At 41.6% G+C, this 27239-nt stretch overlaps 1 protein-coding gene across 1 annotated transcript in view; it reads left to right on the forward strand.

Moving 5' to 3' along the window:
- Positions 1-27239, forward strand: part of LOC135226541 (DNA repair protein RAD50-like) — a gene marked incomplete at its 5' end in the record, with an annotated part of 80703 nt that overhangs the window by 20111 nt on the left and 33353 nt on the right. Inside the window, 6 exon segments of the mRNA XM_064266199.1 lie at positions 1825-2037; positions 2217-2371; positions 11809-11980; positions 17234-17390; positions 19527-19732; positions 20640-20799. Of these exon segments, the coding sequence (XP_064122269.1) occupies positions 1825-2037; positions 2217-2371; positions 11809-11980; positions 17234-17390; positions 19527-19732; positions 20640-20799 (1063 nt within the window).

Consider the following 27239-nt stretch of genomic DNA (forward strand, 5'->3'; position numbering starts at 1 on the left):
AGTCAAGGCGCACGAAGTAAGGGCCATCGCGACGTCTTTGGCTTTCAGAAGATATGTCATTGCAAACCTCATGAAGGCCACTTTTTGGAGGTGTGAATCAGTCTTCTCCAATCACTACCTAAAAGACGTATCGATTACGTATGAAAAGTGTTTTGGGCTAGGCCCTTACGTATCGGCGGATTCAGTGCTGGGGCAGGGAGCTGAAACACATCCTTTTTATCTTTTTCCCTGTTAGTTTTAATTTTGAGTTTTTGGTTTGTACGAAGGAGGTTCGCAGGAGGCAGCTCCTTCTTTCGTATACTAATATTAGTATTTGGTTAGGTGATCGGTTGTGCTTGAGGGCTCCTTGCAATTGGTAGTGATAGGCTCTGGCATGTAAGCGGGTTGATCCCCATTGACCAGACCCTGCTTGGATTCTGCCAAGTAAGTGGACTCAGTTCCCATTGGTAGACCCAAAGAGTTCTTCAGCCATAGGTCACGCCCTCGCTGAGAGACTTTAGGCAACGCAGACTAATAGACAGTAACTATGAAGTCTTTTGTCTAAATCAGGTAAGAACCAGAGGTTTATATTTTTTATTCCTTTAACATGTGTTGTCCCCACTTTCTAGGTGAGTATGTGTCTCTTTCCCTCCACCAAGGGTGTCAATCAGCTAAGTATATATCTGGCAGGGAAGTTCATGTACAAAAATGATATTGTTAGTATACAATAAAGTTTTGTACATACTTACCTGGCAGATATATACGATTGATGGCCCGCCAGCCTCCCCCTCAGGAGAGGTGGAAGAAATAATCTGACAAGAAAGGGGACTGGTTCTTACATCCGCCACCCAGCGGCGGGTAAGGTAGATCACTGACTACCTGGTAGCGGTGCCGCGAGTTTTGAATTTTCTGTCGTGACGTCAGAGACCTAAGCTAAGTATATATCTGCCAGGTAAGTATGTACAAAACTTTATTGTATACTAACAATATCATGTTTTTCCTGCTTGTTATTTTGTTTGTATTGGGGTACTAGGAAGGCTCCTAGCTTGTCAACTGTGTTGAGTGAAGTGCTACTGCTTCTACTTCACCACTGGATGGATGCAGCTTAATTCATATTCCTTATTTTATATGTTTTTCCTGCTTGTTATTTTGTTTGTATTTTGTATTGTTTTCTCGGATGTGTTTTTCACTTGGAGAATAAACAAAAGCAACATAGATATAGATGTGAAGGGTCTTGTGCAACCTTGTGGCCGTTTTATGTCTTCTTCATCTGTGGCCGTGTGAATTGGGTGTCCTCAGTGGGAAAAGTTTAGCTAGAGAAAGAAGGACAAGAGGCATACAACTTCCATGTCACAGAGTTTTACTCCAGTGGTAAAGTTGGCTGACTCTATAGGATCCTATCTTCAGCTGTCATATCCCTTACCAATGTCCAAGATTGCTTCTTGCAAGTTAAGGCTTAACTCTCCCTCACCAAAGAAATCTTCTCTTCCTAGTTTTCTGCACTTGTCTTTTTTTCTTTTCCATAACATTTGTTTGTATGTTTTTGGTATTTTTTTCTTTTCCTTTAACATTTGTATGTATGTATTTGGTATGCTTCTCTTGTGACTACATTTTATTTATATAATATTTTGCCTTATTGATACATAAATGCTTTGTGAGAATTGAACTTTGACTCAATAGCTTGAGATGGACTGGGTAACGGGTACCCTACACCAACGAGCAATGAAATACTAGCATAATTATTATTTTAACTACAAGATATTTAGTTTTAACTTCTATTTAGGATGGTCTATGTTCTGAATTTCAAACCTCCTTTCTCACAGCTGGTTTTTTTTTTTATTCTAGAAGTGAAAGTGATGGACCAGTTACTTAGTGGCCTAAAACTGTGGAAAGCGGAGGCAGATGACAAAAGAAAGTGTCTCAAGGAAAAAGAAGATTCATTAGTAAAGTTGCGTGACAAGAAAAAACAACTTCAGGATGACATGGTTCCCATTTGTGAGAGACTGAATGAAATTAAGAAAATTGAAAACAACTTGAATGAAATTAAGCTGTCATATTGTAAGTATGATTGTTGTTGTGTTGCAAATCTGGTAATGATTTTTTCCTGCCTTTGTAATTAGATAAATGACTAGAAGAGGCAGGTGTTTGGATGGAAGATCCAGTTGGTTTGGATTTTTGAAAGTTACAAAATGTGTTGTACGTATATGAGTTTGTATTGCCTCATCACATAATTACAGTGCAAAAGAAAGGAAAACTGGAGAACCTTAGGACAGCACAAGAGGAACTCCGAGCCGGGCAGAATGAAGAGTTCACTTGCTCTGATATGGAATTGACACGCATGATACAAGATTTCCAGCGAGATTTGGAGAAGAAAGAAAGGGAATTAAGGAGAGTAAGTTCTTACTTAGTGATTTCCTACTCTTTCCTTCCATGTGTTGTTTTATTGATCATGCATCATGTACATTATTCTCTTGTTAGTATTAGAAGAAATAACCAGCAGTATGATGATTTTACTTTAAAAGTGCCACCCTAGAAATAATTTCAAGACTGTTTTAAATGCCCTCATTCAGCTTAAGCATAATATAGGAACATGTTTGTGCTTCGCTCTCCTGGTGTATTGGCCCAGGAAGAGGGATGGAGTTCCTGCATCTGGTGTTGCGTGTTTGGTGTGTTTTAGGCATTTCTGATTGTTCTTTGCAATATTGCTTTGTCCCCAGATGTGTTACCTTATGCCTTATGCTTTTCAACCAGTCCTTTTGTTTTTTGTCATTAACATTATTTTGCTTCAGGTTGCAATTTTCATTTAAGGTTATTCTCTCATGGTAAAATTGGCAAGATACCTGATAAAAAGCCAGGCATTTGATTTTCAAGTGTACATAGTTTGATCTCAAATTACATTAAATGGTTACAACCTTTAAAAAAAAATGTAGTTGTAGTGTTCTGCTCAAGGGTATTGCAGTTTGGTGGACAGTTTTTTGAAGATTGATATATTATGTAGAGATAATGACAGTGAATTGTACTTGCTGTATTATTTGAGGAAAAGTTTCTCAGACTACAGTAAGACCATTTCCTAAACAACTTCCTTTGGTTTTTATTGTGCTCCCCCTGTAACTTCATATGAAACTCCCTTAAGAATCCTATGCTATGAATTACTGAATGGGCCTCAAACTCTTGGCAGCACACTAAGAACATTACAGTCTTTCTGTAGGAATTAACTGTTACCAAGAGATGTTGATGTTTAGCCTTATTTTGGGTTTGATGTGGTGTTGAATAGTACGTATTTCTAAATCCCGTTGCTGAATAACCACTGGTTCCATGCAACGTAAAAACACCATACAAACAAAAAAAACGTATTTCTAAATGTATGTTTTTACCAGTACTTATTTGTAGGGATGCACCGATACAAATTTTGCCTGATACTGTTACCAAGTTTTAAAGCCAATATACTGATACCAATACTTGTTACCTCCATATTTCTGTTATTCAAGAGAATATATATTGTTACTAAAATCATTCTTGTTCTCTGTTATTGTATATTAAAGGTTCAAAAGTTGAAAGGTCATATAAATATAACTGAAAAGGAACATCAATTATAACTATTTAGTATTTAATCCCTTTTATACCTGGATACAGTTTGGCTTATATTATTGCTACCATTAGAAGACTTTTAACAAATTAGGTACGTAGTGCTTACTCAAGTTCATGGGGTGACGATGAATCTGAAATCATTAATATAGCCTATACTTTTATTCTGATTTTTTATTTATATATTGTCTAGAAACAGTTAACTGTCTCATTTATTTAGATTATGAAAGGTTCTGGTTTGGTGGGCTTTGTTAAAATATATATTTGTTCCGCACGGCATACAACCTTCGGTCCTTTTACAATAGGAAGGTACTAGCGGCAAGCTGGATAGGTCGTAAGCTTTCGAACAAGGGGTTCGGTAGTTTAACTGCTTGTCCGACGGCGCGCAGCGCCGCGACTGGGAGGTAAACAAACCACTTGCTTTCGGCCTGCTGGCGTGTGGACGTGTATTATCGCTCTCTGCCCGCTTCATCGTCGTTGCTTTCGCATGATTGTGTTTTTCTTTTTCTATTATCTAGTGAAATTGAATTGTAAGTACAATCATTTCATTGAATTCAATTGTGAATTAAAGATCTTGGTGTCACCACGCCCTCCGATTACCTGAGTGCCGGGACTGAAGGGCGTAAGTGCGGGAATTCATTTTCCCAAAAATGATCCTCGTATTGTGTATGCTCGGTGCCGAGGGCGGGAGCACTCGCTCCGAGCGTAGATTGGGTTGGAAATGTGTAGTGAAAATCGTAAGTAAGCTCTTTTCATTTATATTTTTTTTGACCTGTATGACCCGTTGCCAAACGAATGCGGCTCGGCACGGAAACTTATTTAGTATGGAAGTGGAATCGCAAGTACAGTATTCTTTTTCATTTTCATATATTATTTTGATTGTAGCAATACTCTCATTTTGGATCAGTTCCGAGCTTACCCGGAAATTGATCCTTCCCCCTTTTTTTTTTATTTTGAATGAAGTGAAATCGCAAGTGCAGTTCTTTTTCATTTTCATTTTTTTATTGAGATTGCATTGTTTTACTGGGATCAATGTTTCCGCTATTCCACGGGAATTGATCCTTCCCCTTTTTATTTGTATGAAGTGAACTCGCAAGCGCAGTAGTCTTTTTCATTTTCATTTATATATTTTTTGATTGCATCAATTCTTTATGGATCAAGGTTTCCAGAAACCTTGATCCATAAAGGTAAGGAATTGATCCTTTCACCCTTGCGCTCGGTACCTAGGGCGCAAATGCGCTCGATCCGAGCCCTTATTCATTGTGAAGTGAATCGTATGCAAGATGCATTTTCATTTTATTCCTTATTTTTGATTGCATCAATGTTTTATTTGGTTCAAGTTCCGCTCAGTCAGGGAATTGATCCTTATGCCCTTGCATTCGGGCCGATGGCACGATTGTCTCCGGGCTCTTATATTGTTGTTGGGTACATGGGTACTGTGCGGGGGTGGGGAACGAGAACCCCCCCCCCCCACCCCGCTCAGCTCCCACAGATGGCCCTCCCCTTTCCCCTTGGGGGGGGGGGAGGTTATCGGCGTTCTTCTCCTCGCCCGATCCGTTCGAGCGCGGGGGAGGGGGCAGGGCGCTCGGTGCCCGATGTACAATTGTATTAGGGGTCTTCCACTCGTTCGGAGAGGGCTCACCCCCCCGCGCGAGGGGACTTCCCCCCACTAATCGCTACTACTGTTATTTCCGCAGGTGCTACTGCCACGAGGGTGGAACCTTGGTGAGGTATGGGCGTCCTTCCATTTGCAGGGCGTGCTAGTGTCCAGGGGCGGCTGCGGTTCTATGTCTGGGCCTACTGCGGTCACCCATGGAGTGGTGACCACGCAACCAGGTGACGACGTCCCCTCCTCACCTGGTGTACTCGCCTCCGTGGTAACAGTCTTGCCTACAGCCGCTGTGAATGCCGTTCGCCGCTACCGAGAGGGGGGCGTGCCGCCGCGCTCGTGGTTGCCGCGCTGCAGCGACCACACTTCCGCTGCCCTAGAGCTCGCCCCGTGGACCTGCCGCCAGTACCAGGATTTGCGTGGCTGCTGCTCCACTTCCTGTGTTTCCGGTGCTGCCTGCCGTACCTGCCGATTCTGGGCTGACTGTCCATGCAGTTGCTGCGCTGGCTGTCCCTGTCGTTGCTGCGCTGGCTGTCCCTGCCGTTGCTGCGCTGGCTGTCCCTACCGATGCTGTGCTGGCTGTGCCTGCTGGTTCCTGAGATGCCCCATACCTGCTGATGTCGTCCCCTGTTCGTGGTGGTACTACCCCAGACTTTGGTCTGTCTGTACAGGTGCGTCCGGCCCTGTGGCTTCGGCTACAGCAGCCCCGGCTCCGCCCTGGATAGCAGATCTTACGTCTGTCCCTGAGGAAGCTGACGAAGAAGAGGAGGAAGGTGTCGTCGTCGTCGTCTTCATCTTCTTCATCGTCGTCGGCTGCCGCCTCTTCCCCTTCGACTTCTAAGGCTTCACAGCCGAGGAAGAAGAAGGTTGCCTCCTCCCTCCTAAGAAGTCTCCCTCGGGAGCTTCTCGGGACCCGTCTCACCTCGGTGGGACGGGAGGGTTCCTTCCGCTGGTCCTCCTGCTCCTTCGGGAGCGGGGCCCGTCTCTTCTTCCGCAAGGAAGACGACTACGGGGACCAGTGGGTACCGGCTAACACCGGTACTTCCTCGCCTGGTGTCAGTGGTTCTGCCACTGCATCAGGGTCCGTCTCGGCCTCTCGTCTCGTTCGCGGGAGGTACCGAGTGTACGGTCGCCTACAGCGACCGTGCAGCCAGGGAACCAGACCTCTGAGTCCGCTCAGCGTCAGGTTCACGGCACGGGGCGGAAGACTGGTGACAGCCGCTTATGCGACTCTCACCAGACCAGCTCTCACTCTCGCGGCGAACAGCTGGCTACCCGGGGACGTGACGGTCCACGACCGAACCACGGGCTGAGGCTGGGAAGAGGTCCTCCCCCCGTTTGCCGGTGCCAGCCACGGCTGGAACCAGCGACGTGACGTGCCGTGGGACAGCAACCGGTTCTCACTGTGACAGTGGAGCCTGCAGGTCGCCTGACCGTCGCTCTCACAGAAAGCGACCGGGTACGGCAACCAGCACCAGCTCTTCTGATACTCGAGATCGGGGCCGCTGTGCTCAGTCCAGCCGTTCTCCACAGGAGACGGTTCGACCAGCCTGCAGCTCGATCGCCACACCGCGGGTTGACGATCGCCTGCAGCCCTCAAAGCCTGCTGGTGCTGCCAGCGAGCAATGAGGGAGCGTCAGGTCTGCCTCTCCCGTACCTTCAACCTCCTCGGGTTACACCCGGGTAGGGGCGAGGTATGAGGAGTGATCGTGAGGGGTGTCGCCCCTCATGATCCCACCACAACGCCCTACGTGCCAGGCACGTGTTCTGGGACCGGCCAGGACGTATGCGCAAGTGGATGAGGAAGACCGAGAGGGCTGTCGCTGTTTCCCCCTTCTTAGGAGGAAGGTTCTCGGAATAGCTCTTGTTTCGAAGGCGTTAACGGTCCACTCTGCAAGATGCTGTGACTTCCGAGATCCAGAGGGACTTTGTCGAGGTTACGGCGCTGATTCGTCAGCACAATGATCTCGGGGAAGGATCGCCGCTCCCACCAGCAGATAGCCACGTCTCAGCTCGAGTCGTTTTGGGGCCCGAGAGGGAACCCAAATCGACGGTGGGTCTGCCGCGATCGGAGCTTGCCGACTGGGTTGAACCAGGTAGTCTCTCGTCTCCGGACAAGAAGGCTCTCTCAGTTCTGGAGACGGTTCGAACAAGCTACTTCACCTCCTCTACTGCGACAGAGGCGTTGCTACGTGTCTTCGGACCACCGTATTTAAATACCCTTCGGTCCTCCTGAGGTTTCGACTCGACGAGGACTGGAATGAGTCGGAGCGGTATCGGCTCTCTCCGTCAGGTGTCGATTAGCCCCACCCAGACGACGTTCACAGTGGAAGGACGGCGTTCCCCCTCACCTGCTGCGGAAGTGGGGGGGTGCCTGGCCAGCCATTGGGCAACTTGGCAGCGCCACGGCGCCGAGACCTGGATTGTAGATGTCCTTCGGGAGGGAGATCTATTAACCTTCGAATCTCGGTCACCCCTCACCTCCAACCCGGTCCAACAGCAGGCGTACGTTCCAGGGGCATGCGAAGGACGTAGCATTGAGACAGGAGATCAAGACCATGCTGAGCAAAGAGAGCTGTAGAAATCGGCACGGATCAGTCACCCGGGCTTTTACAGCCGACTCTTCCTGGTGGAAAAGTCTACGAGAGGCTGGCGCCCGGTGATAGATCTCTCTCCGCTAACCGGTTGGTCGCCAGACCCCGGTTCACGATGGAGACGGCACGCGCAGTGCTCGACTCTATCAGGGAGAACGATTACATGCTTTCAGTGGACTTGAAGGATGCGTATCTACAAATACCCATTCATCAGTCCTCCAGAAAGTACCTCCGCTTCATCCTCGACGGGACGGTGTACCAGCTCAGGCCACGTTGCCTCGGTCTCTCAACCGCCCCAACAGGTGTTCACGCGAGTGTTCACTCTGGTGTCCTGCTTGGGCCCATTCGCACGGGATACGTCTGATGGGGTATCTCGACGATTGGTTAGTCCTGGCGAGCTACCGCTCGCAGTGCTACAGGACAGGGATCGACTGCTCGAGTTCTGTCGCGATCTGGGGATCGTTCTGAACTTCGAAAAGTCCGATCTCGAGCACAAGCAGAGGATGAAGTACCTGGGTATGCGGATCGACACGGTAGCAGGGCGAGTCTTCCCCACAGACTCGCGGATCAGCAGATTCAGGGTGGAGGCAGCCACCAGTTCCTGTCTCGGCAGGAACAGGTAGCTCAGCGATGGCAAGTCGTGATCGGACACCTGTCGTCACTCGGGAAGCCAGTCCCTAACGGGCGTCTTCACCTGCGGTCTCTTCAGGGAGACTGAAGGAGAGTTTGGTCACAGGCGACGGATCCCCCAAGCTTTCCATTGTCACGGACACAGGAGGTGAGGCAGGACCTAGCCGGGGTGACTGGACGACAGGAACCCCTTATGGGGTGGCGCACACCTGGAAGAGTTGCGGACTTCAGGAGTGTGGTACGAGACGACAAGACACACCTTCACATCAATGTACTGAAACTCAAGGCAGCGTTCCTCGCTCTCCAAGAGTTCCAGGACCGCTTGATGGGACACTCAGTGGTGTTGATGTACGTCAACACCACGGTGGTGGCTTACGTCACAATCAGGGGGGGCCTAGTGTCTCTCCCTTGTATCAGTTGACTCGGCAGGTGCACGAGTGGGCCGAGGCCGCACTCAATAGAGCTGTCGGCATGCTACATTTCCAGGGAAGGAATGTAGTAGCAGACACGCTCAGCCGTCGGGATCAGGTGATAGGGACCGAATGGTCTCTACACCAGGACGTGGTGGAAAGGCTCTTCGACCTGTGGGGGCGACAGTCGAGGATCTGTTCGCCATCCGGCACAACAGGAAGCTCCAGTGTTCTTTCTCGGCCGTGCCGGATCCATGGGCAGCTGCAGAGGACGCTCTTCAACACCCGTGGGACAACCTCTTCGCCTATGCCTTTCCCCCGTTCAGCCTGATTCGCAAGGTGATCAGTCGAGCACTGGTCATCCCGAATCTCAGGATGATCCTGATGGCTCCCAATGGCCACAGGCCATTTGGTATCCGGACCTGCTGGCTCTTCTCGCAAGAGAACCGAGAGTTTTTTTTTTTTAAATTCCCCATTGACACAACCTTCTCGCCCAGCCACACGTCGAGCGGTACCACCGAGCAGTCCAGTCCCTACGTCTTCACGGCTGGCTGTTATCCACCATACTCTTGCGAACGAGAGCTTTTTTCGTAGCGCAGCAACATGGCTGGAAACGTCCGTCAGTCCTCTGCAGCTGTGTACCAGGGGAAGTCGGCCGTCTTCTGTGTTTGGTGTCGTAGACGGGGCCTATCTCCTCTCAGAGCCACTCTTCAGCAGGTAGCGGTTTTCCTCGTTTTTTTCTTCGCCGAGGAGCTCCCCTTAGTTCCCACAGTCAAAGGATACAGAGCCTGCCTTGACGCTCGTCCTGAAACTGACGGGATTGGACATCTCGAACTCGTTCGAGATCTCCTTGCTTAAGAGCAGCCTCCAAAGGTCCTTGCCAACCCAGGGAACTCACAAGACCCTCTTCTTGCTGGACCTGGCATCGGCGAAGAGAGTACGGGAACTTCATGCAGATAATGATGTGGATGAGATGCTGCTTTGTCCTGGGAGACGCTACGGTCGCTATCTGAAGAGAACTCGACACCTCGGGCCTGAGTGTCGACGCCTCTTCGTTAGCAACGGGTCACCAAGAAAGAAGTATCAAGAACACTCTTTCGTCCTGGCTGCGTGAGGTCTTCAGGAGGGCGTATGAGGCTGAATGGTAGTGACGACATCCGTACGTCCCGTCCGAGAGCTCACGAAGTCAGAAGTATTGGCCCCTCGTTGGCGTTTCGTAAGAACTTCTCCGTGGCGCAGGTATGGAAGGCAGGGTCTGGTACAACCAGACCACCGGCACCTTCCTTAATACCTCTTGGATATTGCCCATAGGTCCTTGGATCGGTTTCCCTTAGGACCCGTGGTGGCTGCTCAACACGTCGTCTAGCTAACCCAGACCCTAGCAGGCTGAACAGCATCGAGTCCTGGTGTGACTGTATGAATAGATAGTGAATGAGAAAGTGACTGGCTTCCTCTTTCTATCTTTTTCTACCCTCTACCTGTGGGGTAGTAGGGATACGGTCATTACCCTGCTGGATAAGGACGAGATGCCGGTGAGCTAAATGACAGAGCCCGCCCCATCCTATCCCTTTCACTAGGGATAGGAGCAGAAATATCCCACCACTTCCTTCTACAATGGGGGGAAGTGGGATGCCTACAAGAGTCAAAACCATGACTTTATCTTTGCCTCCTGTACAGGAAAACAAGTTCTTACCATTGCTGGTACGAAGAGATACGCTTGCCTCTCTCTTAGTACTCGGTCCAGAGGTCTGAACCATTGATCCTGCGGTTGCACACCCCACCGATCAAATCGGACAGATGGCGTGGATCCCTCCCCCCTCCCTCCGCTCTTACGACCATGGGAGACTTCCAAGGCGTTGGGCGAACACCAGTCCTTTGTTCAAAAAGACTCAGATTCCACCCACCACGCAAGGAATGGATCTTTCCTATTGTAAAAGGACCGAAGGTTTTGTATGCCCGTGTCGGAACAAACATGACAATTTGTCCCAAAATTGCATTTTTCCTAACTATTACAAACCTGAGGTCCCTTTTAACAACATAGCCCCACCTCATGCCACCCACTCACTCTGCAGTTTTTTGCTTGGGCCAAAAGCAAAACGTGCTTTGTTGTTTTCCTCCTCAGTCGCGCTCAGCTCCGCGCCTGTCGGACCAAGCAGTTAACTACCGAAACCCCTTGTTCGAAAGAAAAGCCTTACGACCTATCCCAGCTGCCCGCTAGTACCTTCCTATTGTAAAGGACCTCAGGTTTGTATAGTTATGGTAAAAAAGTGCAATTTTGTACAAATTGTCATTTTCGGAAGCCCAGAAGGATATTAAATTCTTATTACTAATACAAAACGTATCAGCTGGTATCGGCCATAAATTCACCAATACCACAAAAAACTAGCCAATACCCCTCAATACGTTAGTCCCGACGTTGGCCGAGTTGGACTTCGCCACTCTGGCTGCTAACTCGGTGGTTCCAATGTTCGATTTCTCGGCCCAACGGCCAACGCGGAAATTAGAGAAATTTTATTATTTCGGGTGGACATGAAATACCTTTCTCGATTATAACTGTGGTTCGGATTCCACAATAAGCTGTAGGTTCCCAGTTGCTAGGTAATCAATTTGATTCCTAGTCAACGTAAAAATATCTAATCCTCCTTCCAGGGCCAAATCCTAAGGAGGAGGCTGTTAATCAGCTCATGGTCCTGGTAAAAAACTAAAATATACTTACCCAATAAGACTTGGGCATTCCCCTACCTTTTTTCACACGGAGGTTATAGTGACTGAATGTTTTTGATAGGTAGAAAATATTTTTAAAGTTGGCAAGAAGTTTGCAGACTTGTTAACAACTCTCTCTCTCTCTCTCTCTCTCATCTCCTCTCTCCTCTCTCTCTCCTTCTCCTCCCTCTCTCTCTCTCTCTCTCTCTCTAAAGGTGCCTCTTTGGGTGGACTAGTGTTGTTAAATGTACATGTGTCCGTGTAATTATTTCTAAATGATTATTTTATCTTTCAATAGGTCGAGTCAGATTCTCATCAGATTGCAAGAGACATAAAAGAGAATCTTAAGGAAATAGAGAAGGTGCGAGAGACCAAAACAAACCTTGAGTTTGCCTATAAGAACCACGTCGCTCAGGTGAAGGAGCGAAACAGGGTGCTGGAAAATGTGACTAAAGATTATGGATTTTCTGGTGAGAACAACTGAGATATTTTTAAATTGAAGCCTAATACAGTAACAAAACACCACAATACACCACACACACCTATTTGCATTTCATTTTGGCTCAATCAGCTGATACTGAGGAACATTAAACACATTACAAAATGGTGAACGAACTTTTTTTTTTTATTTTTTTTTTATTCATATTACGATGATGATATAACAAAAAAACAGTGCATTAAAAGAAAGATTCTGTAAGTAAAATAACAGTTTCATTAATCTTTACCTCTATCTTAAATACAGCTGTAATATTCTATTTGACTTATGTGAATGGGTACTGTGGGTATAACACCTAGGCTATCCTAGATCAGCAATTCACTCCACATTTTCCAAATTGTGTGTGATAATATAATATGGTAACAACTGATAAGAAAGTTGATGTATGAAAATACATTAATTGTCATAAAACCATGGAGGCTGTGGGTAAATGCAGGTAGGCTACCTGCCTACTGAACTGCTTCTTCATGTGAGAGAGAACAAGGTGTTGCATTTTCTTTTCGAAGATGTAATTATCCAGTACTATACTGTTTTATCATAGATATGGAAAAAAGTAGGTAATTGCCCTTTTGCATAAAGTTTTCAGTTTAAAGTGTGATGGTTGTTGTTTAATTGCATACAGGATTGTTTACATCTTCATTGTGATTATTGGACAAAAGTTAGTGTACAGAGTTGCCCTTGAACACCCCTAGATTTTTTACTCGCCAGTATCCTCAATTTGCCATTATCGGATGTGCCCTTGGCTTTATTAATCCATATTATTGAAGGATTAATGTATATAGAGACATCGTATGCTTGGTATATTTAGTAAGAGATATTTTATTCAAGAAGAGAGTACGTATGCTTTAGTTCTTAGGGAGAGGGGATTTTGAAGCAGCTTGTGTTACCTTTAATGTGGAATGGGTGACCTAGGATTTTATTTGCTATACTTAAAATGAAGAGGAGTTTTAGCCATGAGAATTACAGTATCTCTGCAGTGTTAGTTTGAAATGCACAGATTCTTTGGTAGATGGAAGAGGATGCACTTTGAGGATGTGTGAAAGTTTTATTTTAAGGACAGGGTGACTACGTAATAGCTTTAAGAAAATAGTCCGATTAAATTAATTAGAAAAGTATTGCCTAAAAATTTGCAACCCACTAATACGAAAGTTACCCAACCTAACGAAAACATTCAAAGTTACGAAAGCAAATATGCAAGATTATTTTGACCTGATGCAAATGAAAATAATTCAGGTTACGAAAAAAAAAAAAAAAAAGGGTGTTGTTACTGTTTTTAAAAAAATAATAAAAAAAAAAAAAAAAAAAAAAAAAAAAAAAAAAAACCTTCCAAGATTTGCCCGGACCGAACACGAGCAACAATTTTAAAAACTAGCGCAACATGCCAAGTGAGTATACTCGCCACAACCATCCTCCCCTGTTCTCTCCAGCCATTGGTTCCTGATGCTTAGTCCCACCGCCATAAAGATACCCTGCTCTCCTATGGTCAGCATTCTACCCCCGTCGTCTACGTACGTTCTATTTGGTAAAAAGGATGGTGTAAATTTAGAAAAACTTATTCATGCCAATACACTTTAATTGAAAAAAAATTTGTGTGAATTAAATATCGTAAAAATATAAAAATTATTTCAAAGACTACTATTCATCCAAGCCAGCAAATATTTTCTAGAATTGGTTCTTCTGTTTTAATGTCCATTGAATTAGTTTCATTAATAGCTGTCAGTACCTCGGTATCTCCATTAGGTAAAGATCTCCAGAATAAACGAATAGAAACTGAATCGGTTTTATTATACTGTTTGGTAAGTTTCAGTTAGTTGAAGAGAGATAATGAAAAGAAAATTTGTGATTACTGTAATGTTGTTGCATAAGGTAAAAGTTGTTTGCTAGGTGATCGTTTTTGCTACTCGTTAAGTGTTGAACGTAAACAAAAGGTTTTGGATTATATAACATGTATATTACATATAATATATATATATATTCTATATAATATATATAATAGATATATAATTATATTAATATCTTATATAATAATTATATATATATATATCGTATATATATATTATATTAATCGTAATCATTTGTATATAATTCTTTTAAATTTGAAAATAAGTACATGCAATACATTAACAATTTAAAAAAACAAAAAATTGTGGCGATAGATATCATAAAATATCTTCAAATAAATTAACAGCTAATCATCGAAGCCAACAAATATTTTTCTAGAATTTTTCCTTCTTCCTGTTTTTAATATTATAGTTTTCATTGATAGCTGCCAGTAACTCGGTATCTCCATTAGGTAAAAGTAAATATAATAATAAAGAATAGAAATTTCTGAATGGTTATTATACTGTTTGGTAGTTTCAATAGTTTGGAAGGAGAGAATCAATGAAAACTTTGTGGGATTACTTACTGGTAATGTGTGCTAGGTAAAAGTGGTTGCTAGGTTTGATTGTTTGCTATCCGTCAGTGTTAAGAACGTTAAACAAAAGGTTGGAAGTTTTATAATGATCTCTATATATATATATCTAATATATATTCTATATCTATAATATATATATATATATATATATATATATATATAATTATATAATATATATATATATATACAGTAAGACCCTTGAACTCAACGAACGCATTGACCCGCCCGGTACAACCGATCCCCGATCCCCAACCTTAAATTTTAGGTTAAAATTTCACCCTTGACCTACGAACTAACGTTTGAGATACGAACAAAAAAAAAATGCGGAAAATAAAAATTCTGTTTGGGTCCAATGAAGCTAATTTGAGACATTGAACATTTGTAAAATGCTGGGAAATTCTTTGGCTTGAAAATAAACAATTCACTTTGTTTCACAAACTAATTTTAATTTTTAGAAACAAAACAACATTTGAAAAACAAAATCGGCAGCAAATCGCCCAGCCACACGTTGAGAGCGTTTGAGTTGCCATGGGAACAGCCATCCTCCAGCCGCCCACATCGCACGGCGTCACCCCGCATCGCTCTTTATTGTCTCATCTCATTGTTTGTACAAGACGTTCGATCAATTCCGCTTATATAGCATTTTTTGCGTCTAAAAACTTGTTGGGGATTTTTTCTTCCATAATGGGGCCCTCAAGAAGATTGAAGAGTGGTGGTGAAAGTAAGAAAGGTGAAGCGGTGATGGGTGAGAAGGAGGGGTGCAGAGGAAGAATAACCATTGGAAATAAAGAAAACGAAATCAAACTGACGAAGAGGGGCGGTGGGGAGGAGTTAACAGATGGTCAGCAGTGATGTCGATAAAAGCCGCCATGGAAAAGTGGTGGAACTGATGTCCAGGGTTGCCTTGATGAATTGTATCATCCGGACAAAATTGTTACGTAACCAGGATGTGAATATGCTCCCAATGAAAACAATTTGTAATGAGCCATTTTCAAGAAAAGTTATGCAAGGAAAGGAAAAGGGCAACAGACCATTGTTTTTCGATTTAAGGTTTTGAAATTGTTTCACCAAAAAAACCTAGAAGGAGGTTGAATCTCCGGTCAAACGAGATCTCCCCAGACCTGGATGGGGGAGGGTTCTTCCTTCCGCACAATTTTTAATAAAAAAACCAAAAAAAAAAAAACCTCCTCCCACCCACCCACCCCAAACCTCCTCTTCTCTTGTACCCCGGTCAAGCCCAGAAAGTACTCGGCCAGTCATAGTACGGTTGTTCACTTTACAAACCGTTTTTTTTAGTGCACTTTTAGTTTTACCATTTTAAATTTTAATTATTCTTAACCTTAGCATATATTAAAGGGTTTTTTACAACTGACTTTTAAACATTATCTTTAGTGTAAAAAAGGCAAAATATACATAATATATATTGGCTTCGTCAGGGGGTACTCAAAACACACGGGGTCAGAACCAATTAAATTATTCCCTTTCCCATTGAAACCTTATGGCGGAAATTATCTCCGAGTCAAAAAAAAAGAAAAAAAAAAAAAAAAAAAAAAAAAGTCAACGAAAATTTTGGAACACGACCAAGGTTCTAGGAACGGATTGTGTTCGTGCGGTCCAAGGGTTCTACTGTTATTATAGATATATATATTACAGACATCTATAAATATTATAATATATATCTTATATATATCATATATATATAATAATTATGATATATATATATATATCTATAATTATCTATATATATATAGTATATATATTATATTAATCTATTCATATATATCTATATATAATCTATATATCTATGATAGGTATATCTATATAATAATATATACACATCACTGACATTATAATATATATATATTATATATAATATATATTATCTCATATATATATATATATAATAATATATATATGTAGATAGTATATATATATAATATCTATAATTATATATATCTATATTATAAAGATATATTTATATATATAATATATATCTATATTATTATATATATTATTATATATTAGTGATATATATATATATATTATTAGTTATAATATATATATCAAGGTATTATATTATTATATATATATTATTATACTGGTTTGGTAGTTTTCAGTATGTTGAAGAGAGATTGTGAAAATTTATGATTATTATACTGTGTGCTAGGTAAAAGTGGTTGCTTGGCGATCGTTCGCTACTCGTAATGTTGAATGTAAGCAAAAGGTTGGAAGCTTTTTTTTATTATTATAGTTAATGATTAATTAATAATTATTTGAAATGTGTACATACTGATTATTTATACATTTTATTGGCATATTCTAAGCTTTTAGCTTCTTAGGTTTAGATGTCAGAATCATAGACTAGGCTACAGTAGCAACTGCTAATAGGCTACGCTTATTGCTAAGGGACATATGCTAAAGTCCTAATATATGCAGTAAAAATGGGGTTGAACATTACATGCAGTTGAATATTACTCAAGTATGTACAGTATTTTGCCTTTTTGGAGCCATATTTCTTCCGTTGGATCGGCGTCGTAACCCTAGAACATGTGTTGTAAGCCTGGAAATAATTTACTGGGGTGTTTTTGTAGGCTTGGAACGAATTAGGCAATTTACATGTAAAATGTGGTTCAAGATACGAAAAAATCAGGTTACGAAGGCCGCTTCGGAACGGATTAATTTCGTATCCTGAGGTACTACTGTATTAGTAAATCTTTTATAGAGTGACGATGTTGAAGTTTGATAAAAGTGTACATATAAACCATGTTTTAGAAAATTATGTATAAAGTGTAAAATTTTATCCTATTTCAGATTTCTTTGGAATTCAGCAGTTTGATGATGAAAAGGTCAAGAGTTTATTGGCTCACTTAGATGGGTATGTTGCAGACCAGTATCAAATAATTCTTACCAAGAAGAAAGATTTTGAGAAGCAAGAGAATGAAATTCAGTTAGAAATTGATGATTTGAGGTAAATATTTTGTTACTTGTGTTTTGTTACTTTTCTCCAGGTTTCAGCATTTAACAGGGGAATTTGTCTTCATCTCATAATATTGGTACAATAATTTTCATAGATGATCCCAGATTGGAAAATAAAATTCTCATTACCTAGTATGGCCTCACTTTTCCTGAATCTTATCATCAGAATAAAATTGATAAATATATGCCTTTATAAAAGTGTCATAAAATATAAGTGTACAGATTATTGTCCAAAAGATTTCTTTGTTTAACAACTTAGATGCTCCTTCTATAAATTACATAAAGGTGGTGTATGCAGCAACCATTAGATCAGATCTAAAAATTCTTGCAAATGATTATGACATTAAAAGGAGTCTATAATAGTAAATGTTAAGATTCACATAGAATTTTGAACCAGATAATGACAAATTAAAATTTGCTAATGTGCAAATAATAATGTAAATTGTAATTTCAAAATTTGTATGTGATATGTATTTTCAAGAAACAAAATGAAACAAACCAAAACCTTTCTTTCATCTTATGTTAATTTGCTGGAAGCTAAAGCTGTCGAGTAAATTGGTTTAATGTGACAGCGAGGTGGGAGTGTTGTCACTAGTGGGTCAAAAGGATTCTTTTACAGTATGGTATTAAGCTAACTTTTAAATTGAATTGAAATGCTTTGAGATCGTGATTTTGTCATATTTATAGAGAAAGATATGTGAATCAAGAAGTTCTTAAAAGCGAGGTTAACAAGACGTCTAAAAATAGATCGGTCAGAAAGGGGGAGACACAAATCTCTACAATACTTTCTCTACTTTTACAATTATTTATTTCTTTTTTAAGGTTAATGTATTAAGCTAACTTTAAAAGGAAATTACAGTAACTTTAATTTCTTAATACTTTGGGACCATGATTAGGGTCATCTTTAGTGTTTAACCTAGAAATAAGCATTTATTAGCATTTTTAGAGACCGTGCCAAACTCATGCGAAAATTTGACTTATGAGAGGGGTTCTGGAACCTACCTCATGTAAGTTTGTGGTATAACTGTTTGCCCAAATTTCAGTTGATAAAACGTGAGACGTATTGAACCCAAATCCTTCAACAAGATTTTTTTTAAAGAATTTTACAATTTAATTCTGTTCAGTTAAATTTTTTTGAAATTGTAATTCATGTGATATGTAGCTTGGTTTTTTTTTATAGGCAGCATTGGTGACAATATTTGGGGGATTTTGGTATTGTATATGAAAAGTTTCATCTTTTGTAGGTCTTTGATGTTTAATGATGATAATGCAGCTTAAAGAGTTACAGATGATATTCTCAGAATTTGTTCGTTCATCTTTACATTATTCACAAGGGTGTGAAGAGTGGGCTCTTATTGGAACTCATTCCATTGTTCTTTAACAGATAAACCCAAGCTAAGAAGAGTGTGCAATTTAAAAAATATAGTGTTGTGACTTACATAATATGGAAAAAGTAAGAAAGAAGGGTGAGGGAACAGAAAACGAAACTTAGAAATCAAAGCTATGAATTGTCAAACAGAGTTTAGGATAAACTAATGAAAAATTTATGCAGAAAAAACTAAGCAAAGTCTGTGACAATAAGAAAAGTGAAACTGTAATAGGAGAAAAGTGAAAATATTTCTCTTGGTAAAATTCAATGTCATTTTTAGTTTTAATTTTATTTTGTTTCTCATTTTTATAAACTTGAAAAAAATGTTCAGTTATTCAGCTTTAAATCGAGACCAAAAGTAGCACTGTATTACGCAAAATAAATATACAGTGAATGATGGAAAAACATTTGTAAGCCAGAACTGATCATGTTTCACCACAGGCTAGTTTTGGGCTTTAGGAATCTCAAATCATTAGGATAAGCAAACAAATTTTCTCAAACATAGATAGAATATGCATACTTTTAAAAATTAATTGTTAGGAAAAATAATATGTAAACTGGGTGTAGACTTTTCTAGGTGTTCTCCACGATTATTATATTCACTGGATTTGAGTTTGGTTATTTACAAGCTTGTAGAAATTTTATACAGGACACTACATATTTTCATCAGTAGTGGTTGTGCATTATTTAAGATTCATGGCAACCTGCTTTGTAATATTAATCCTGTTGAAATATGCTTTATATATTTTATCTTGTTAGAAAGAGAGAAGCAGCATTAGAGCAGGAGATCTTAACCAAGGAAAAGCAAAGAGAGGATTCGAAGGTTAAGCAAAGAAGGATCAAACAGGAGCTTGAACAGAATGAACTAGAGTATTCAGCAAGTTCACTTAATGAAGTTAAACAGCAGTTGGCTCAAGTTGAAGAGGAAATCAAGAAGCAGGATGGAAAATCTGAATATCGAAATGGTAAAAAAATGTTTGCTGTATGTTAATGTGTTTTTTAGTAGTTACCACTTTATAATAGTGTTAAAGTTTTCACATCTTGGGATAAAGTTAGAAAAATTTTGAAATGTCTTGTGGGACCTGAACTAGGGTGATGATTAGTTGCATAATTTGTGGCATAAGTACCTTGATTATCAGCAAGTTCTCCCTCGCCATTAGTGTTGAGGGTCCTCCTCCATCAGTACCAGTGTTGACTAGATTGTGGTGCTCACTTAAAAATAGAAAGTAAAGATCAGTTGTGAAGGATTAACTGCCTGATATGCAAATCTCTTGCTGTTTAAATCTATTAGAACTGTAATTTGGAGGTACTGTATATTGAAATTACTAAAACCCATTTTACGTGGGTGTATGTTCATAGTATTTGTTTGTTATTAGAAATAATACAAGAAAGCAGTATTTTTTTTATTACAGTAAATGTCCAAGAGGAAAGTAGAATGGTAATCTTAAGGGCTGGTTCAGCTTTTTCTATTGCATTTATTTGTTTATAATAATAAGAAGAAGAAGGATTAGTTTCTCCAGACCTCTGAGTCTATATAGACTTCTCGGGCTGATTGCATTTATTTAGGGATGTTGTACATGTAGATAGTAAAGAACTGAATAAGAATGCTAAATATATTTGTCATGTTTAAAAGCATTAACAAATTCTGAAAATGCACTTTTGCTATAATTCAAGTATAAATTTTGTTGACAATTTGCTTTAAAATTTTACCAGTAATCATTAATGAGAACATTAAACTACTTTTTTATTTTAAACTATATTATGATGCTGTGATAGTTATGTTTGTTTAGTTTTTTTTTTTAGTGGAGGGCTTAATAATTTTTTTTCTTGTTGAGTAGAGTATTATCATATTCTGTTTACTGTAGGTTCGAGAAGAAATTGAAGGGATAAGAAGATTAAGGAGTGAAGTTGAGCACAAGTTAGAGGACAAGAAACGTATTGTTAACAAAATGAATCGTCAAGCACAAGCTCGTTCTAAACTTGATATTCACACGCAAGAGAAGGAAAGTTTAGAAAACAAAGTACAGTTTATGTAAGTGTAAAAATTTTTTTTTTTTTTTTTTTTTTTTTTTTTTGTTTTTTTTTTTTTTTTTTTTTTTTTTTTTTTTTTTTTTTTTTTTTTTTTTTTTTTTTTTTTTTTTGCTACTCAAAAAGAAAGGAGGTTGTACTGAGTCTGTTGATGCTTTTATTTTTAGTTTCCCATTTTTTGTGTCATAATTTGGCATGTAGAATTAATGTATTTAAGTTTCATTCATTTTCTTCTGCTATTAATGAGACCCTTTATTGTTGAAGATTTTCATTCTTTCTAGTGTATTATTTAATTTTATTAGACTTTCATCAGATATCTTGCAATAAGGATTTTTATACTGCCTTATGTATTATGTTTGTGTGTATCTGCATGTGGTAATATAATATATAGTGTCCAATTTTTTTAGAGCCTTAGTATAGGGACTCCCTTGACTCAGAGTGTTTGAGTTTAAAAATTCAGTGATTAACCTCTGGCACCCCGGCCTGAGGTGCCTTGTTCTCTTTAAGTACTCCCTTAGTGGCCCTGACGGGGCACAGGAGCATTTCAGCTTTGTGTTCGTGTACAAAGTCTGCCAAGGAAGGTATGGTAAAGGAGTCGAATCTGCCGTCTACTATTGTTGGATTTTGGGTCTTTGCCACGAATTCTGGGACAAACTCACACACCATTGATCTCCAACCTCTCGAGTGCTTTATGAGATATGAGAGGCCATGTAGCTCCCCCACCCTTTTGGTTGAAGCCAGGGCCAATAAGAAGACTGTCTTCAGGGTCAGGCTCCTATCCGTGGACTGCCTTAGTGGTTCGTAGGGGGGTTTTGTCAGACTACTCAGTTACCTTTGTCAGGATCCCAATCTGGGGCTTTTAGCTCCTTTGGTGGGCATGACTGTTCAAAGCTCCTCATCAGCATGGCCAACTCCCATGAAGACGATATGTCCACTCCTTTCATTCGTAAGACTGAGGCTAGAGCAGCCCTGTACCCCTTCACTGCAGATACAGACATATGTTTTTCTGTTCTGAGATATATCAGAAAGTCTGCTAACTGCTGAATAGTGGTACCGAGTGGAGACACGTTCCCTCTACGACACCAATCACAGTATGCTGACCACTTCCCTTGGTATACTGTCGCAGATGATTTCTGATATTACCTGCCATCTGAGTTGCTGCTTTCTGCGAAAACCCTCGCTCTCGGAGGAGATACTTGACAGTCTCCATCCGTGAAGCGATAGGGACTTCACCGACTGGTGGTACCTCTCCACGTGAGGCTGACACGAAGGTTGCTCCATGGAGGTAACTCTCTTGGCACATCTACTAGGGAGTTCCAGTAGGTCTGGAAACCACTCTGCTTTCGGCCATAACGGGGCTACCAGGGTCATCTTGAGGTTCTGAGACCGCATTACCCTGTTCAGAACCTGACGGATTAGACAAAATGGAGGAAAATGCGTACACGTCCAGATTGTCCCAGGGGTGTTGTAGCGCATCTTCTGCTACTGCCTCTGCGTCCGGGACTACTGAACAATACACTTCCAACTTTTTGTTGTACCTGGTTGCGAATAGGTCTATGATCGGTCCTTCTTTTCCCCACAACATGAGCATCCTGTCCACTACCTGTTGGTGTTAGGGACCACTCCGTTCCCAGAATCCTGATCCTTGCGGCTCAACTTGTCGGCCACTATGTTTCTTTTTCCCGGAATATACCTGGCCTTGATGTCTACCAGGTTCTCTATAGCCCACTGGTGAAGTTGAACTGTCATCACATGTAACTGCCGAGAAACTAGGCCTCCTTGCTTGTTTATATAAGCTACTACTTGTGTGTTGTCTGACATCAATACCACTGAGTGTCCCTTTACTCTCTCCCTGATTCTTGTAGAGCCAGGAAAGCTGCTTTCCAACTCCAGCACGTTTATATGGAGTTCTCTTGTCTTGCAACTCCATTTTGCTGACACCATCAACTCCTCCATATGGGCTCCCCAGCCTTCTAGTGACGCATCCGAGAACAGCAAGAGGTCTGGGGAGGATTGTTGAAGGGGGACACCCACTGTCAGATTGTCGTCGTCCACCCACCACAGCAAGTCTTTCCTCACTTCTGCGACAAGGGAATTTGCTCGTACGGGTGATCTACTGTGGTGGACCCCCCCCAAAACTCCTTCATCCTCCATTGTAGGGACCGAAGGTGTAGCCTTCCTTGTGGTACTAGCTTCTCCAGGGAAGTTAGGATTCCCAGCACCACCTGCCACTGTCTTGCTGGCTGTGTCTGCTTTCCCAGAAAGGCATTCACCACTTGTTTGCATTTCTCTACTCTTTCTGGTCTGTCGGGAATACTTTGGCTTGTGTTGTGTCTATCACCATTCCCAGATATTCCAAACGTTGACTTGGATCCAGCTGCGACTTCTGCTGAATTCACACAATACCTAGGCTGTGACAAAGCTGCAGGAGGGCCGCCCTGTCCCTGAGTAATTCTCCCTGCCGGACTTTGCTATCACCAGCCAATCGTCCAGATATCTTATTAGCCTGATCCCCTGAGCATGCGCCCACGCCGACACGAGTGTGAACACTCTTGTAAAAACTTGAGGAGACGTTGTCAATCCGAAGCACAGGACCTTGAACTCAAAAGCTTTCCCTGCAAGACTGAAGCGGAGAAATTTCCTTGAAGACTGATGGACTGGTATCTGAAAGTATGCGTCCTTTAGATCGACTGTCAGCATAAAGTCTCCGATTCTGACTGCTTGTAGAACCGTTTTCGGAGTTTCCATCTTGAAACTGGTTTTCCTTATAAACAGATTCAGCGTTGACAGGTCTATTACTGTCCTCCACTCCCCGTTGGCTTTGGGTACCAGGAAAATCCTGCTGTAGAAGCCTTTTTGTCGGACTGCATACTTGTTGCACAGCTCCTTTTTCCATCATCTTCTTCACTTCGTCCTGCAGAATAGTGGCCTTCTGAGATTTGTGGGCATAAGTGACGTGGGGTAATGGTTGATCTGTCAGGGGCGGGGTACCTCGAACGGAATCAAATACCCGATCCTGAGAACATCCACCACCCACTGCTCTGCCCCTAGTTCCTGCCACACCTTCCAGTGATTTGCCAGGCAACCCCCACACTGGTGTGGCCGAGTGATGGGAGGCGCCCATCCTATCTTCTTGAGCCTCTCCCTCTTCCCCTATTGCCCCTTCCTTCTGTTGTTTCTATTGTGAAAGGGCCGATGAGTTATCCTCTTTGGGGAAGAGTCTTGTGACTCTATTAGGGATGCTATGTCTCACTGTCTTCTTTCGAGACATCTGCTGTTGTCTTCCCTCCAAAGAATGAGTTTGACTGTTAGAGGTTTTCCTAACTGCCTGTTGCACCAACCTATCGTTAGTGTCCATCCTTCTTCTATCTATCGCTTCTTCCAGTATGACCTCTGGCAACAGTAGTTGCGATTCCAAGATATCCCCATTCCTCATTGCTAACAGGGAATCCAAATCCACATTGCGGCTTAGTCTAGCCATGCTGCATCTCTCCTCATTAGCAGGATATTTGCCCAAACATTGGCACTTACGTTTTGTCAGGTACGCAATCGCCTTGGACCCTGACTGTAGTAATCTAATGAACAATGGTTCATCCACTACTTTCCTTGTTGCTTCGAGGATGCAATTTTCGCCACTGCTGTTGACCAAAGGTCTAACCAGGACGCAGCCTGAAAGACAGAAGAAGCTGTTGCTTCTAACGTGGCAGCCTCTTGGTACGTCATCGAAGGGCACTCCCATTTTACCTGATCCAAGGTTATCCAGGCCTTAACCTTACAACATTAGGGTTCATTTGTCTAGACAGCAAAGGGACCTTCGGTGTCGTATAATATTTCCTTTGCTTTATCATTGGAGGGGGAAGTAATTTAAATGATCTATTAGATCTTAAGGAATTATCCCTCCCTGCAATCTTTGCGTTTACGTGTTGCAAGACCGATTCCGCATGACTCGAACAAGGCAATTCATACGACACGTTGGTATCCCTCTTTAGTCCAAACGCCATGTCAATTCCAGGAGGAAGCATACTGGCCGGTGTTTCTGTTCTTCTCCGAAAGGTTATTGAATTGACAAATCAATCAATAACTCTGCATACGAGGCCAGAAACTCTTGGTTTTCTCCTTCCTCGGCTCTAGTGTACCACTCTCCGTCACGAGAGATGTTGTCTGCCTCTATCTTCTGACAGACGGCCCGGAATTCCACGGCCGCCTGCCCCTACGGCCGGTGGTCTTTGATCTTGCTGGCGTATTAGCGTCTGGGGTGCAGCGAAAAAGGCCGAGAATCGGTCTGTGACGTCATCACGCCTGCCATCTCAGAGTGTGACGTATGTTGTGACGTCATCCCCTCTTTCGGGTAGAGACTGAGAGGTTTGCTGCTGGTAACCGCACGTTTGCTGCCAAATTACCTCCACGTTCTGCATCGCTGTAAATACTGAGTGGGATGGTGAAGCAGCGGCATTAATTCCCATAAATTTGCAAAAGGCCCGGGGGATGAGGAACATTCAGCGCTGCCGGACCCTGCTGGAACCGTGACGTCATATAATGCGCAAGCAGGCCATCCAAGGTTGTACGCCTGATAGGCCTAGTGCTGACCACGTACATCTAACCTATGCGCTTGAGTAGCAGGAAGCCTGGAACAAAGATGGCGGATCTCCCCCGTCTACTTGCTGGGAACAAAGTAAGAGTGCAAATTATTCATAAAATTACCCAACCGGCCCCTCCTGACGTTTCCGATACCAGAACCGCTAGGAGAAACCGAAGGGTATGAGACAATTCAAAAGCAGGTGGAGAAACATTATGGAGCAGCCTGGTTTGGATTACCGATACAAAAGAAGCCGTAAGTTTGGTCATCCAAAGATGGCGTCACCCCCTTTCTTTTGTATTGGCTTTTCCCATAGAACTTCTTCCACTGTTTCCACCGACCAAACGCGACAAACGAACACGGATTTAGTAACCGTACATACGTTTTCCCTGCACCTACTACACGTTGGATGAGGATCCGTCGACACCGAAAAGTTAGGAACTTAGAACAAGGGAAGCCACTGACTCCTGGGCATTCCTTTGCTCCTCTCGAAGCGGTAGACGATCCCGATGTTTTGAGCAAAATTCTCCATTCATACCACGTATACACTCTTACCAACACACTGATCACACTTGGAGAAAGAAAAGGAATGAAAATAAAAAAATGAAATGGATAAAAGAACGGGCAAACTGAAAACCGGCTTTAAATGAGATAGACAGTAACACGTCTTATCTTAAAGGTGGTAGGAAAATAAACTGATGGGTCACAGGTAGCCGTGGGCATTCTGGGTATACATGCCCCGTGACCTGGTATAGATGCATTAGTCCCTGGATCTCAACAAGTGTAATTTTAATTCTACCGGTTTCCAGCTTGGCGCTAAGTAAATCCTAATGTTAAGACCTCAGGTTTGTTAGTTATGAAAAAAATACAAATTAGTTACAAATTTGGTGATATTAAGAATGGAAAAATATTTGTAAGTAAAAACATTACTTTAAAACAGGAAAAATTATTGTATGTTGAACAGAAAATAATCTATTTAAAATTCAGTAATCCATTGACTTCAGGGTAATTAAATGCCATGCAAATAAAATGCGACATAAAACCTCTACCTCCCCACTTTCAAAGTGGAGAGAATTGGACTGACCAGCTATGAGGGTTTGTACCTATCGGTCCCCTGGTGGGGGCTGGAGGAAATACAGTAGGTGAATAGAAGACTGATATTCATCAGAAACTTAGTGTTCTCATTTTTTTACTTTTAACCCTAAACGCCGGAGCGGTAAATAAAAAAATGACTCCCGTATGCCGGAGGGTTTTGAGAGTGAGCGCGTAAGCGGAAAAAAAAATCATCATCAGCGCGCTTAGTTTTCAAGATTAAGAGTTCATTTTTGGCTCCTTTTTTTGTCATTGCCTGAAGTTTAGTATGCAACCATCAGAAATGAAAAAATTATCATTATCATATAAATAATAATGCGATATATGATAGCACAAAAACGAAATTTCATATATAATTGTATTCAAATCGCGTGTGCGCAAAACAGTTGAAGGTAACAAGTTACTTTTTTTTCGTTGTAATTTGCACTAAATTGCGATCATTTTGATATATAACACATTGTAAAACGATAAAAGCAACACAGAGAAAATATTATCACAAAATAATGCATGAATTCGTAACGCGCTTACGTAAACACATATTTTTTTTCAAAAAATTCACCATAAATCTAAATATTGTCCTAGAGACTTCCAATATGTTTCAGAATGAAGACAAATGATTGAATATTACTATACTGTAAGAATATTAGCTTACAAATGCAGTTTTCGACCATATCTGACGAGCTAAAGTTGACCGAATGTCGAATTTTTTATATATATATTTTTTTATATATGCAATTATTTCGGAAATAAGAAAAGCTACAAACTTTCAAATATTT

This window comes from Macrobrachium nipponense, chromosome 14, assembly GCF_015104395.2.
Source record: "Macrobrachium nipponense isolate FS-2020 chromosome 14, ASM1510439v2, whole genome shotgun sequence".
NCBI classification, from domain to species: domain Eukaryota; kingdom Metazoa; phylum Arthropoda; class Malacostraca; order Decapoda; family Palaemonidae; genus Macrobrachium; species Macrobrachium nipponense.